Below are 15,602 nucleotides of genomic sequence, written 5' to 3' on the forward strand. Positions count from 1 at the left end.
GTTATTTTGTTGCTGAATATTCATGTTCCACCGAAAATTCATGAATTTCTGTGAGTTTTACTTAAAACTGGAAATTTCATAACCATTTTTTCCCTAAATTCGATTCAATGTCACTCGCATGAGACTTCTTATCATGTCCTCCATGAAATTAAAAAATAAATCTAACAGTGTACCCCACGACCAATACAAAACTGCTGCTTGAGGTATATTATACTGAAATTCGACTGCATTTTTATTGTTTCGACTGAACGAGTTGGGAAAGTGCGGAAATGTAAGAACATTGTTCGGTTGCATCCGTTCATGATAATCATAACTGAATGGTGGATTTAGGTAGTGGAGTGGACGCACCTCATGATTATTCACGTTTGCGGATCTTGGATATGTCAGATAATCGATTGCAACTCAACGCCACTGGAGTGTGAAGTTTATCGCTGATTTAAATATATGTTTTTGTGGTCTCCCGGAGATTCGTGATCATCGAGATAATCGGCGGTAATTGGATACTAGCTATTGATTATTGGTGAGGATGTTGGGTGATGGGTTGAATTATTGACGTCTTCGGAATTTCCTTTTCTGAATAAAGAAATCTAGTCATCTAATTTGTCGAATGAACAATGGAGCAATGATTTGTTCTTTGAACCAGTGGTACAGCACACAGAAAAACCTAAACGTTCATTACGTTTTATTAAACGTGATTTACGCTTAAGAAATTATTACTTAGTACTATTGACAATAATTACTTCAGAGGTTACAACATAACAGAGCACCTTATAAGAAACCAAATTTTTCGAGATTAGAAAGAAAATTGAAATGTAGAAAAAATCTCACAAAATTAGAAAAAAATAAATAAAATTACTGTTTTATTTAATTCAAGTGAATGTATCTCAAGAAGAAATTATCGATATTCACCGTAAGATCTTACTTATTTGAAATTGGTTCAAGCATATAATAATTGTTCCAAGAAAGAAACATCTCAACAAAAATAATTTTTTCGATTACTGTAGAATGCGAAAACCCTGGATGTTTTTTGTTTCAGTGTTTCTTTTTTATAAATCCTTCAAATTTTTCGTATTGTCAACAAAAATTCTTTCATCACATACATTTCGGAATAATCTAAAAAATTTGACAAATGGATGGTCCACTACGGACGACCAAGAATCCAAAGAATTTAGGTCAAAGGATCAAAACAATTATCCTAAGTGCTGCATTCCTTTTTGAAAGCATTTGAAAAGCGCATCCCAGATATCTATGCAACAATACATCTCCCACCCCCTGTTTTTCATTCTTATCGGATGGAGCACTCACCTTAACAGTTTTTCGAAGTGAAGAAAAAGAGGCTGGCGCAAGGAAAAAACAATGGACTAACGAGGGCAGAGTGGACTCCGTTGAAAATGGAGATGTAGCCGGTGGATAGAGAAAAGGTAGGAGACTCGTTAGCCTAATGGCTCCTTTAGTACTGATACACCCTTGATTCCCTATATAAACCAGTTCAAGGATGCTGGGGGCTTCAGTCTGGGGAATATCTTTGGTGCTTGCACATTACATATCTTGTGTCGCAAAGATAATTGGCGGAACATGGTTAAGTTGGTGATTTTGGTGGGACTTGTCTTGTTCAGTGAGATTTATGGTAATAATTTCATCACTAACATTTTCGTAGATGACTAATTAATTATGAATAAGGACAAAAATAAGGGAAACAAATACCGTTCAGAACTCCAAGCAAACTTCACTTTGATAGATAGTTAAGGATGTTCGAAACCCTTTTAGCCAAAATTGACGTTGTTTTCATTTTTCTGGCAAATTATCGATGGGAGTGACGTGAAAAAATATAACGATTTTGTGGTTTGTCATTCTTTAATGGCTCACGAAGTTGCGTAGTGGTGCGATAATTTTCATGCGTTTTTTCTACAGTTTTGTGATTCTTTTTAAAAGTTTAGAGAAAACGCAGGAAAATGTTCGCACCACCTTAAAATTTCGTCAGTCATTAAATAATGACAAAACGCAAAAACGTTATATTTTTTCACGTCAATTCCATCATAAGTTTGCCAGAAAAATTTAAAAAACGTGACTTTTGGCAGAAAGGGTGTAGAACATCCTTAAGGATATCCAAGTACTTTGTTCAAGTTAACATCTTTTTTCAAGCAAGATTTCATTTTTCCCAAACATCTTACTATCCCCGTACTTTTTCGGATTTTCCACGGTTGAACACATTTTTTTGGGAATTCCTTCAATGAATATTCTGAACAATATTTTATCCAATCTCACTCGCTCAACAATAGGTGGCGCATGGTTTAGCGGGGATTCCCCCACAATGCGACCACTTAACCCTTAAGTTGACAGGGAATTGTTCGCTTTTCAAAACTTCGTGAATGAAAAAACCATAAAAATTTGTATTCCCACTTTCAAATATATGGAACACATCAATATCTTTTTTCAGTGCAGATTTACACCAGTGACTTATTAAAATCTTCTGAAAACTTGACTCGCTGAAAATCCCCATGTTTAACCTCAAAATTTCATAATTTTTGCACTTTTTCAAATCGAGTTCTTGGATTATCTGACAACTACTTCGCTTTCATATCCCCATTTCTTATTCATTGAGAATTCAAAATTACCTGTGAACGTGCAATAAATTTTTTTGTTCACCTTTTTCCCTCAAAATCGTAAAATACAGGGGACGGGGATTCTCTTAGATTAAGGTGTTTCGTGTTTCATAATTTTCCGTCGATTAGAAGTCATTACATTCTAGTTGTACCGAGCGTACTCCCCGCTTGGAAACAAAAGGGCTCGTTCGGGAGGGGTTAAAATCATAGAATCCACTAAACAATCCTCGATTTATAGTTTCATCTTTTCGCATGAAAGCATCTCATAATTGCGTTACCCGTTGCATCGAGTAATTCCCACCCCAAATATTCGCAAAACGCTACAATCCCGAATCGAAATGAAATTCCGAAAATTCTCTCGCAGGAATTCCCACCACTGGCCACAGCCCAGATGACTCACCAGTCTCGGAGAGACCCCGAGCAGACGGGTGGATTACATTCTCTCCCTCCTGGCCGTTCTCCTCAGTGAGCAGCCTCTTCCGCGACAACGAGCCCGCTGAAAACGGAATGAAATTACTGAAGAAGCGGATCGAGAATCTCGAGAAGTCTCAGAAGTCCATCGTCGAAACGTTAAGAAGAATAACCCTGAGTAATTAACGCTCGCTATTTCAAATAATTCTGAAAACTTTTAGCCCCAATAAAATTAAACCCTCAAGTGATGCAAAAAGTAAAGAATTCAACTAAAATCTCATTATACAGGTGGAGTCAATTCAGCGTGCAATACGAAGGAGAGTCCTCCGAGTGAAAAGCCGATACTACCGTCGAAAAATGAGGAAATTAACAACAAGAAGAAAATAGCAGTCAAACCGACAAGTCCTTTAACTTCTCCAGTCTCAACGGCCATCGATCATTTGCCTGGGGGAGTGGACTCGACGATTCCATTGAAGAATAGCCGAGTGAAAACGACTGTTCCGGTTGCTAGTGAAAATTCGATAGCTAGTACCACCCCGAAATCCGTGAAATACGAACGATCTACAACGCCAAGTGGTAACGAGGACAATAGCCAAATTGTGAAAGTAACGGGTATTGACATTCCACCGGGCAATCAGCCGTCTAGTGGTTCCAATACTGACAGCGTAATATTTGAAGATGAAAAAAATCCTAAAGAATTTCCCAGTTCATCAACTTCACAATTGGGATCAATCAGGGGACTTGCTACACCTGAAAGTGCCAAGCTGAATACGAAATTTGTCTGGAGTCCTGAGATAAATGATGAGAAAATATAGATTTAAAAGTCTACAAAAATGTACTTCGAAAAGTCTCATACGTCCGGAGAACATGAGATGAATGAAAAATTTGATTAACACTTTTTCAAAAATATTCATCCTCTGATGGTGTTCACGATTAAAATATCGTTATCTTTATTTTCATCCTTGATAGCATTTTTGTATAAGACTGATATAATTTATGTATACTTCTGTAGCTACAAGTTAGCATCAAAATAAAAAATTCTCGATGAATTAAATCCATTGTGAAGTTAACATCCGGGTGGCTAGAAATAAAATTGAATCGTTTGATTTATTTTTTCACCATTACGTTTGCCTTTACTCCAATGACAAGTTGAAACGCAAGTGGGTTTTCCCCAAGGACCGCGTCGCTTCAATCGTTCTCTGTGTGTGAAACCACGTAAGAAGCACTACATCAATTTATCTTAATCAAGGAGCTAATGTGCCACATAAACCCGGCATCAATCTCATTTGTCGTGTTTCATCTTCTCGATTAAATGTTGGGTTTCAATGCATTCGAGGGACGGAAGATAACTGTGAGAAATAATTGAAGGGAATATGGTTTTGTCAAAAAAAAATTATTAACCCTAGATTGGTCACAGTATGAAGGAAACTCCGCCGCACATCGTTTTTCTTTAATTACAATTGACTAGCTAACCGGAAAAATTCAAAAAAATTTGACTTTGTCAATTGAGGTGTCTGAAGAATTATAGTAGTTTTTAAAGCAACATATTTTCCGAAATTCCTAAAGAAAATAAACTATTTCGAACAGATGAATTTTTTTTTTTTCATGTTAAATGAAATTGCCCATCACGCGACGTTGCCGGAAACTCGCTAAATGAGTCCGGGCAGTGTAGAGTGAATTCGGCAACGCCAGATCCTAAATAACACGGCGGGGAATCCCCGCGGCGGTGACCAGAGTCGCAGGGTCGCGTTTGGTGACGAGACTAGGGTTAACGTTTCAGTGGTCGCGATGTGAACGTCGTGCCGCAACACGGATGAAAAAATTTAGTAGAAAAACCTATCGAATTCGTTAGAAAATTCTATTGAATTTCTATTGAACTGTTCTATTAGTTTTTGGCCGATTTTATTGAAATCAACAGAAAGTTCAACAGAAAATATTCAGTAGAAAAAGTCAATAGAATTCAATTTTTCTATATAACTTATTCTATTGAGATATTTTATGAGATATTATTCTATTCAGATTTTTTTTTTCTATAGAATTTCCTCGGCTCAAATTTTCTAAGTTTTTTCGTTTGATTTTCCTGATGAGAAGAAAAGAAAAATAGAATGAAAAAAACTTAGAAAATTTGAGTCGAGCAAATTTTATACAAAATATATGAAAAGAATAAATTATATAGAAAAATCGAATTCTGTTGACTTTTTCTATTGAATGTTTTCTATTGAACATATCAATAGAATCAGCCAAAAACTAATAGAAAGTTTAATAGAAATTCAATAGAATTTTCTATCGAATTTGATAGGGGACGGTGGGGCAAAATGAAACACGGGGCAAAATGAAACAGCAAGAAAATCTTGTGATCTAAGGGAGATAGAACGATTTTCAATAAAACCTTTTTTGTAGAGAATTTTACAAGCTACAAAAAAGGTCCTCTTCAAAAATGTCCTATCTCCTTTAGATGACGAGATTTTCCCACTGTGTCATTTTGCCCCGTGTTTCATTTTGCCCCATGCTCCCCTAGGTTTTTCTATTAAATTTTTTCGTGCGTGAAGGTAAAAAGTTGAATAAAGTTGGAGACTTCTCGTCTTTCTATTACTTAAAAATTTGGACTTTCATTGAATTTCTATTGGAGTTGTATTGGAAAATTCTATTTGTTTTGTGCGCTGATTCTATTGGGTATTCAATAAGAAAAAGTCAATGGATTTCGACTGGATTTCTGTTAAAAAATTTTTCTTGCAATTTTTTCTCTGAGAATGTTTGGGTATCCATTTTCTATGTTTTTTCCACTCGGATTCTACAGTAAAATTTTGTGCCCAATAATTCTAATGGAAAAAATTCAAGAGAAAAATTCAAACAGAAATTCGAAATCCACTGACTTTTCCTTAGTGAACATCCAATAGAATTAGCGCACTAAACAAATGGAATTTTTCAGTAGACTTCCAATAGAAATTCTATAGAAACCCATAGAATTCCTATAGAATTCCAATAGAATTTTCTAACGAATTCTCAAGGTATTCTATTGAATTTTTTCATACGTGAAATCATTCCTCGAATTTTTACATTTTTTAATGAATACCCAATTGTGCCCCCGACCCTCAAATATTATCGACGCAAATTGACCATTTCAAGGTGCAAATGTGAGTCAAATGCTTCCCCAACTGCGACATTCACCTAGAACGTCCATATCTTTATCTTCTCTTCTAAAGCACTTCAGTATCTAACTGAGAGTTACTGCCTCAGGAGTGACGAATGAGTCTCACTGTTGGAGGCCATGTTCTTCCAAAGCACTGTCAAAGTATCTCTGAATTCTAAATAACAGACTTTTTTCAGAAAAATATATTTCCTTTAGGCTGATAGAAATCTACACACACCGTAAAAAAATTTCAGGTGTGATGTAATTGCTCATCGATGAGTGTGTCGAATAAACGCTGGTAAAACCGAAGAGGCAATAGCCTGCAACACCTTGCGCATCCTAATGAATCTCCTAAGGTCGAATTTACTTGTTAAAAAAGGGCGAGAGCACGTCGTATCGGGTCAGAATGTGGTCAGTCATGGCGAGGTGTAGAGTAGTTGTTTTCTTACTCATCTTCACGGGTTTGAGAGCCGCAGGTAAGAAGTCCTCCAGTGTAACATTCGCAAAAATCGCGGGTGGATTGCGTAATTAGAGATTGAAGCTATTGTTTCAGCGTGAGAAGAGTTTGAGTGATTTGTGGAGTTGTTGACTTGTCTTAATTGAGTTTATGGTACAGTTCGCGGTGGATTGACTGGAGAATGGAGGTGCAATAGAATTGTCGTAGTTGACGAGTGAATTCAGAAGATTTGGGAAATATTTCTGACAATTTTTTTTGTAGAATTTGCTCCAAATTCAATTCAGTAGCGAAGTGATAAAATGGTTTACGTCGAATTATCTTCCAGTTGAGTTTTTAAGGAATATTTGCGAATCTAAGGGAGATTGCGAAATTTTTGTAATTACCTTTGTTGTAGCTCTCAATTGGCTCTACAAAAAAGGTTGTAACAAAAATTTTGCTATCTCCCTTACACTCCGAGATATTCATTGAAAACTGGCCAATAGTCCAAATTAACTAGTAGCGTTTTACTACTTCGCTACTGAATTTTATATAAATTCTACACATCGCACGGAAAATAAAATATCCTTGAATGTGGTGCATAATATTCTGGAATCAGGACTATTTCACTATTCCGGAATATTATTTCGATTCCGGTATCCGAAATATTTAATTCTCGATTCCAGAATAACTTTTTTTGTATATGCTATTTCGGTTTCCAGAATATTATATATTCGATTCGAGAATATTTTCTTCCGTGCACTCTTGAGTTGATTTAAATTTGTTATTGATTTGTATGTTATGTGTTTTATTGTATTTAGATAAATCATCTATTACAATGCGGGTTTTACAAAATTAATAACAATAGGAAATAATATAATCTCAGCAAACAGAAACACTCATATGCATGTTTACTCAGCTCACAGTGCAATCAGAGGATCAGAATGGATGTACTTAGGTACAGACTATATAAGGTCATACAAAAATTTAACAAATCTATTCGTTCAAAGTGGAGGCTCGCAGCTTCCAATTCTCGATACAAAAATTAAAGATTGCTTTAATTGACCTGATATCCCTGAGTTCTAAAAGTATGTTATTGATATGATTCTTATCACTTTCCACTGACACAATCATGTCAACAGAAAAATGATTGAACACGTCTGTAGAGAGTTGAAGTGGAATGCAGAACTCAAAATGATTAGAACACTTCAATTTTCTCATCTACCATTCGAGAGCGAAGCAATTATGAAATTTAAAGAATGATCGGATAGCGAATGGAAAACTTTGATAAGCCCCCCCGCACCCCTTGTGTTAGAAGACGTTCCAATACGAAATAATCCGAAGAGTTACTGGACTTATCACCTTTCGCCACTCATCCGTCCACGGAATCTGTCTCGAAGTCACGTACTCGATTAGATTCCAAATAAAAAATTCGTGATGAATAATAAACTCTTCGTGGAAGTTCATCCGTAGGAAATAACCAAATGAAACATTCAATATTGATATTGCAAATGCTTCCATAATTGAGTTATAACTTATAACAACATCGCCACGCAATCTCCATACTGTTAGAGAAAATTATTTTTATTGAGATGTTTCTTTCTTGGAAAAAGTACTATATAATTGAACCACTTTCAAATAAGTAAGATCTGACGGTGAATATCAATTATTTCTTCTTGAGATACATTTACTTGAATTAAATAAAAAAGTCCTTGTCGTCAAGTCACATGTAATCACCACAAAAATGGAAAAGTTTAATTTTTTTTAACCTAATATAATTTGCAGTCAAGAAATTTTCTACTTTCATGAATTGATCAAAAATTCGTACCTAGGAGATGATTACATTGAGGAATGAATTCAATGTTGTTTTCTCGGCTGAAGCCGATGTTTAAATTGAGCTTTCCGTACATCACATTGAACGAAATTTGTGATATCCAAGTTTGTGTTCAGTTGCCGTAATCTGTGATTCTGTTATTGTAAACTAATGCGATTTTTTCTAGTCACGAAATATAAACTTCTTTCAACTCAACGACATCTTACTAGAATCTCGAAGCTTTTTCCGCGTAACAATATTCATTCTGATTCGACATACCCTCACTTCAATTATAATTTACTTAGAACAACGTATGATCGTGTGGATTGAGGTAACAACGTATTTAGTCATGAGAATAATTTTGATTTTTGAGTAAACCAACAAATTTCTGGGGATAGCAAACTTTTGGCTAGCAAGAAATGAAATACTCTCATTATTGCGACAAATAAGAGGAACTTGAATTTTAGAGAAGTTCGATGTCTCGCAATCAAATGTATCTCAAGAAGAGATAACTGGTATTCACTATGAAATCATATTTTTTTGAAAATTAACAACCAAATGATAGTTGGTTCAAATAACATTCTCTTTATAACATTATTTTTTCTGTCAGTGCAGGGCCACTGCTTGGAGAAAATACGTTGGAGATAAATTACCGAACAAGTCAAGTAATTATGGAGCAAACTTGAAATATATTTGGTGTGAATTTCACCAACTAGTTGTTAAATTCCCCAACTAGTTTTTCAAATTCACCAAATAGTTGTTGAAAAAATACATTACCAATCAGTTGTTGAATTTTAACAACCAGTTGGTGGAATTTAACAACTATTTAGTTAAAATTAAAAAAAAAATTTTCAATTTCATTCGACAACCATTTGTTAAATTTTCAATAAACGTTTGTCGATTTAATTGATGGATCAAATTTAACAAGACATTGTAGATTATTGCGAAAATATCTTCTACCTATCTTCTACTTTTACCCTGCATTCCGTCAAAAATTATCCCGGAGAATGTTAATGATTTAACTGGCCGATATTGCGTATAATTTTTGCGTAACGAAGAATGATTAAAAAAAAAGTTTACTAACAAGGAACACTAGGGAGGTGTTCCCCTCCGATTTTGATCAAACTCATATATATTGTAGAGGACTCAAAACTAAAGGACAAGTATTTTTTTTATCGGCTAATACGCGGCTTTAGGGGGGAAACCATGGTCAGAAGGTGACCACCTTCGGAGGTGATCTTTTAATCTCACCTATAAGAAGGGTGTTTTTACAAATGTTCATTGCAGTAATGAATAGCTTGTGAGAAGTTNTTCCAAAAAAAAATATATATGGCTCATAATTTAATAAAACTAATTGCATTTGGAAGAGCATGGAAAAATGTGAAATACCTGTTTTTGAATTTTCCCCGGAATTGAAGTTTTCTGGGGTGAAAAAAATTATTTCTCGGAAATATCACCCATCACAGTGGTAAAGTTTTTTATCCATTTCATCAAGGTAATATATAGCTGGTGAGGAATTATGAAAATCATAATTGATAGGTCATCCGGGGGTTGAAATTTGGGGGGTAAACTACCCCTATGAAAAATCTCGTTTTTCAAAAAAAACGATGTCTCAGAATTTTATAAAACCAATTGCGTTTGAAAGAACATGAAAAAATGCAGAATACGTGTTTTTGGATTTTCGTCAGAACATAAATTTTCTGGGATACATAAAAAATGATTTCTTGTGAATATCACCCATTACAGTGTGGAGTTATTTGTTCATTCCATCGAGGTAATAAATAGCTTGTGAGTGGTTCTGAAAATCACGATTAGTTCCTCTGGGGGTTGACATTTGGGGGGCTAACTAACGCTTGGAAATAATTTTTTTATATTAAAAAAATATATGGCTCAGGATGTTATGGAAATGATTGCATCGGGAAGATCATAAAATAATACAGTATTTTTTTTAACAAAATTTTTACGGGGTAGTTTCCCCCCCCCCCCCTCAATTTCAACCCCCGGAGGAACTATCAATTGTGATTTTTATAACTTCTCACAAGCTATTCAATACCGTGATGAACATTTGTAAAAACACCCTCGTTATAGGTGGGATTGAAAGATCACCCCCCGAAAGTGGTCACCTTCTGACCATGGTTTCCTCCCTCCTAAAGCCGCGTATTAGCCGATAAAAAAAATACGTGTCCTTGAGTTTTGAGTCCTCTACAACATATATGAGTTTGATCAAAATTGGAGGGGAACACCTCCCTAGTGTTCCTTGTAAGTAATTTTTATCCAATTTTTCTCTCCGTACGGGACATTTTTAAGACAAACGGTTTATGCTCAGAGTCAATAGCTCCAGAATGACTATCTCATTCCTATACTTTTCATTTTTCCGTATTTATCGTAACCCTCAAGCATTGAATCTCCACAGAGGATCGTGTGTACTTCAATGATGAAGCCGAGAGGAGGTGGAATACACCACCGGAATTAACGCCAGAGGCAGCCTCACCGAAGAATGGAAATTCACCCCAACCAAGATTTCTACCATTCTCGGCGAGTTTCTCCCTCAGTGCTGGCGGGAGTAATGCTCATTCCTTGAGTGTCGGTGGTACCAAGGATAGTATCAGTCTATCCCAGAGCCAGAGTAGCAGTTCAGGGAGCTTTGGTAATGCCGGGTGAGTGATTAACGAGGGAGACCAGAAATCCGCGATCAATTTTTTTTTCCATTTCCTCTTCAGTCATCGGGAGATTCGACAATTCTCAAGTGCTTAGTGGAAGCGCTGGGTTCCATTGTCTAGACTGACACCTTTATTTTCATGTTGTACCACAAAGTAATTGCGCGTTGACATGTTTTTCAAGAAGATGACGCACAAATTAGTCATTGTTAAACATCGGTTTTTTCCTTTGTTTGTTTTTCTTGAGTGAAATTGCGGGTTAATTGTTGTGACTCACAAGTGATGACGCTATTTTTGGACTTTAATATTTGATGAAAGTTTAAGAATAATTAGGGAGAGGATTAAAAGCTGTAGTAGCCCGGGTGCACGCATGAAAAAATTAAATGGAAAACTCAGCAAATTCGCTAGAAAATTCTGTTGGAATTCTATAGGAATTTTATGGGGTTTCTATGGGATTCCTATTGGAATTCTATTGAAAAATTTTACTTATTTTTTCGCACTGATACTATTGCATATCTGATAGGAAAACCTAGCGAATTCGCTAGACAATTCTATTGGAATTCTATAGGAATTCTATAGGGTTTCCATAGGATTTCTATGGGAATTCTATTGAAAAATTCTACTTGTTTTTTTGCGCTGATTCTATTGCATGTATAATAGGAAATCCTAGCGAATTCGCTGGAAAATTCTATTGGAATTCTATGGGGTTCCCATAGGATATCTATAGGATTTCTAGTTGAAAAACCCTACTTGTTGTCTGCACTGATTCTATTGCCTGTTTGGACGGAATAATTCAATATATTTTGAACTTCTATTAGAATTTTTCACTTGAGATTTCTTCTATGAGAATTATTGGGTACAAGGTTTCTAAGTTTTTTCCGCTGAATTTTGTTTTGTTTTGCATTATAGAATCCCAGTGGAAAAAAACTTGGAAAATTGATGCCCAAGCATTCTTATAGAAAAAACCTCAAAAGGAAAATTCAAACAGAAATTTGAAATCTATTGACTTTTTCTCATCGAGTATACAATAGAATCAGCGCAAAAAACAAATAGAATTTTTCAATACAATTCCCCTAGAAATCCTATATAAATCCCATAGAATTCCTATAGAATTCCAATAGAATTTTCTAGCGAATTCGCCAGGTTTTCTATTGAATTTTTTCATACGTGTGCTTCAAAATTATCGGGTATTTACGGATAATTTGGGGATCTTCTTGCGAAATTTGACACCATTTTTTGTTTCCATGGAAGCTTGAGCGGAATACAAGATAATTTTGGGTATTTATCGGATTATTATTTCTCCCAAGAACGGATCGCGGGCAGTCAGAATGCAGTATTTGAAGTCACGCTCCAAACAGATTGGGCTTACATTAACATGAGATTTCATCGGCAATTCCAGAAGCTTTTAATGCCAATTTATATTCAAAATAATGCAACGTTACTGAGCTATGTTCAATAGATATTTTGTTGGTCACCAATTTTATATTATAAGTTCGCTCTGCACCTTATAGTGAGAGAAAAAATGTTGTGAAAAAAAACTTGAAAAATTTGAGCCCAAAAATTTTTACAGAAAAGAATTTGAAGGGAATGACTCATACGGAAATCTCGCAACCTATGCGCAAAAAAATCAATAGACTTATTCGAACTTATTTGAACTGTCAGAGAATTCAAATGAAAATTTGATGGAATTTCTTAGAGAAATGCTAGGTTTCTCCGCTAAATCTTTTCATACGTTAAAACGGAGTAATTTCCAAGACGGAAAGAATTTGCTGAATCTAATTCACTTCATCATTTTCATTTAAGCTCCGGGATATCTGCCAGTCAATCCAGCTCTTTCTCCGCAGGACTCTCTGGAATATCCGCCTCTGATGCAAATGCATTCAATTTAAATCACCCAGCATTTGGAGGACATTCTCAGGCTGATAGTAATTCCTTTGCACTGGGTCAAGCGAGTGCTGGGGCTCACGGAAGTGTTGTCAATAATCAGGCGAACAGTGAGGCTCATTCGAGCGTGGGTAATGCTCACTCCTCAGCAGCATCTGGGGCATCTTCAGTGGTGGGAAATGGGGCTGAGTTTGGTGCTGATGGAGCAAAACGTGGTCAGAGTGATCGAGGTGGAAAACCCTCTTGGACGAATATTGGCCCCAATTATGATATTGGAGGTAATGATTTCTTGATTTATTGTTCACCAATAAGCCCATTGACAATTTAATTGCTAATCAAGAGGATAAGATCACCTTTAGTTCATCCCAATGGAAATTCTATGAATAAGAATTAAATAACCTACAACTTAACATATGAAGACAAGTCGAAAATGACTTTCGTCACAACACAGTCAATATATTTTTGCTAATGATTTATTTCCTTTCGAATGGAATTTCTGTGAGTTTCAATTGGAGATTTTTATAGATTCAAGTTGATGCTGTTTAATACCTCAAGTAGTTTACCTAAGACTCTCAGATTTCAGCGTGAAATTTTTCTTTAAAGATTCCCAAGCAATTCAGGCAATTATTTTGGGGGGAAAATTCTCTTCAGAGCTTATAAAATCGACCAAGATTATTTGTAATCGCGATTTATCGGGCCTAATGACATAAATATAAATTCCGTCCATGTATTTTCCTCGATTCCGGGATTGATGACCATTACTTCATGCAATCAGGTCTTTACACTCCGTCAACTGATGATCCAGTCCTCAAAATCCACGCTCGCCCCCAATACACTCCACCGCTACGTCTCCACGTGGGGATCAGTAATGATAGATTCACCTCTCAGCGTCCATCGCTACTAATAACCCAGAATCGTCCACCAACTCGTCATTACCGGCCCTTCCGAGCTTCAAGGCCCCAAGTGAAGTTCCCCAACAGACGGGATCGATGGGCACAGGATCCATTAGCGGGTCCGAGTCCCCAAGAGTGGTCCCAAAATCACGAGTTCAACCCTTCGCTCCAGATATCCGCAGCTTCTGCATCATCCTCGGCCTCTTCGAACTCACCGAACGGCTTCTCCCTTGGTCAGTCCTCGTCCCACAGCCAGACAGGATCCACTGGGCCCTCTTCTTGGTCCACAAACTACGTAGAGAGCTCAGGAAACGCTCAAGGTCACGCTCAAGGCACAGCAGCATCTGTTGATCAGAATTCTGGGGGGCAAACTCAGGCGAGCTTCAGCTCTGGCACAATCTCAGCGGCTTCAGTTGGTAACGGACATTCTCAGGGTATCTCTCTCTCTGGTAATCGAGGCCAGAACTCCAGAGGACAGGTCCATAGCCAATCAGCGGGGACAGCTAGTGCGCACGGAACAGCCAACGCCGGTTCCGTCTCTTTCATGAAATTCCCTAGTGGTGATCAGAATATTCCTAGGGAGTTTGTGCGGAATGACTCCGGAAGCTCGAGGGATCAACAGAGGAGGAGAATGGAGAGTAACAGAAGAAATCCTATCGATCAGTTCTTTACCGATATCACTGATACCGTTTCTGATATTTTCGATATTTAATTGTGGGGATTTCATAGGTAACTAGCGAAGATCATGTGGGGATATGATGAATGTATCTAAATTATTTTAGCAATAATGTATAAATTATTATTAGTACGTGTTACGAATACGTATTTTCGGATTTTCGCCAGAACTAAAATTTTCTGGGATAAAAAAAAATATTTCTAGGAAATATCACTCATCACAGTGGTGGAGTTATTTATTCATTCCATCGAAGGAGAAAATAGCTTGTGAGCGATTATGAAAATCACGATTGATAGTTCCTCTGGGGGTGAAATTTGAAGGGGGGGTGAACTACCTCTGTGAAAATATTTTAAAACAAATTATAGGTAAAGATTTCATGAAAATGATTGCGTTGGGAAGAACATGGAAAAATCCGGAATGCCTTTTTTTTTATTTTCCCCGGAACTGAAATTTTCTGGGGTAGAAGAAATAATTTCTGGGAGAACTGTGAGATGTCCAAATGATTTAGTATTTATTGTAGAAACTCATTCCATCCGTCTTAATCGAGCCTTTACTTCTTTGGCAATTTCCTGACCATGGTTTCCTCCCCTAAAGCCGCGTATTAGCCGATAAAAAATACGTATCCTTCAGTTTGAGTCCTCTACAACATATGAGTTGATCAAAATCGGAGGGGAACACCTCCCTAGTGTTCCTTGTGAGATTCATGAAGTTCTTATTTGTTTTTTACTTCATGACCGATACTGCATAGCGACTCACAGTAATATAAGAGACCATGACTATAATATTAGAAATGCATTAGCATGAAATATACAAGTTTTCTCCGGGGACATTCATTGTACGGAGAAAAAACTAAAAAAGAATGACGTAATAACTCACGCAATTGTTTAAAGGGGTGTTTATTTCGGAAAGTTATTCGATAATTCTGATAATATAGAAAACGCTAGATTTTTCTATGAATTTTTTTGAACAATAGCGTAGAAAGAATTTAATTTTTACGCTTTTCCCATAATACGCGTACTCGTTCTAAAACAAATTTTTCTACGTGATAGAGAAGTCATGAGCACGTGAATTCTATCAATCAATCAATCACCTGGAGGAACCC

General features: G+C 36.4%; 2 protein-coding genes across 2 annotated transcripts; both read left to right on the forward strand.

Moving 5' to 3' along the window:
• The first annotated feature begins 997 nt into the window (after positions 1–997).
• LOC107037573 lies at positions 998–4,086 on the forward strand. The gene is made up of 4 exons (XM_015256197.1): positions 998–1,421; positions 1,489–1,627; positions 2,968–3,192; positions 3,303–4,086. The coding sequence occupies exons 2-4, from the start codon at positions 1,576–1,578 to the stop codon at positions 3,827–3,829; spliced, it is 804 nt and encodes a 267-aa protein (XP_015111683.1). The 5' UTR covers positions 998–1,421; positions 1,489–1,575; the 3' UTR covers positions 3,830–4,086.
• Positions 4,087–6,550: 2,464 nt separating this feature from the next.
• On the forward strand, positions 6,551–14,708 carry LOC114841178 (hornerin-like). The gene is made up of 4 exons (XM_029126069.1): positions 6,551–6,620; positions 10,804–11,047; positions 12,851–13,209; positions 13,707–14,708. Exons 1-4 carry the CDS (start codon positions 6,551–6,553, stop codon positions 14,534–14,536), a joined length of 1,503 nt encoding a protein of 500 aa, XP_028981902.1. The 3' UTR covers positions 14,537–14,708.
• Positions 14,709–15,602: the final 894 nt, after the last annotated feature.

The sequence above is a fragment of the Diachasma alloeum genome, unplaced genomic scaffold (assembly GCF_001412515.2).
Source record: "Diachasma alloeum isolate Michigan unplaced genomic scaffold, Dall2.0 Dall_scaffold_00256, whole genome shotgun sequence".
Lineage (NCBI taxonomy): Eukaryota > Metazoa > Arthropoda > Insecta > Hymenoptera > Braconidae > Diachasma > Diachasma alloeum.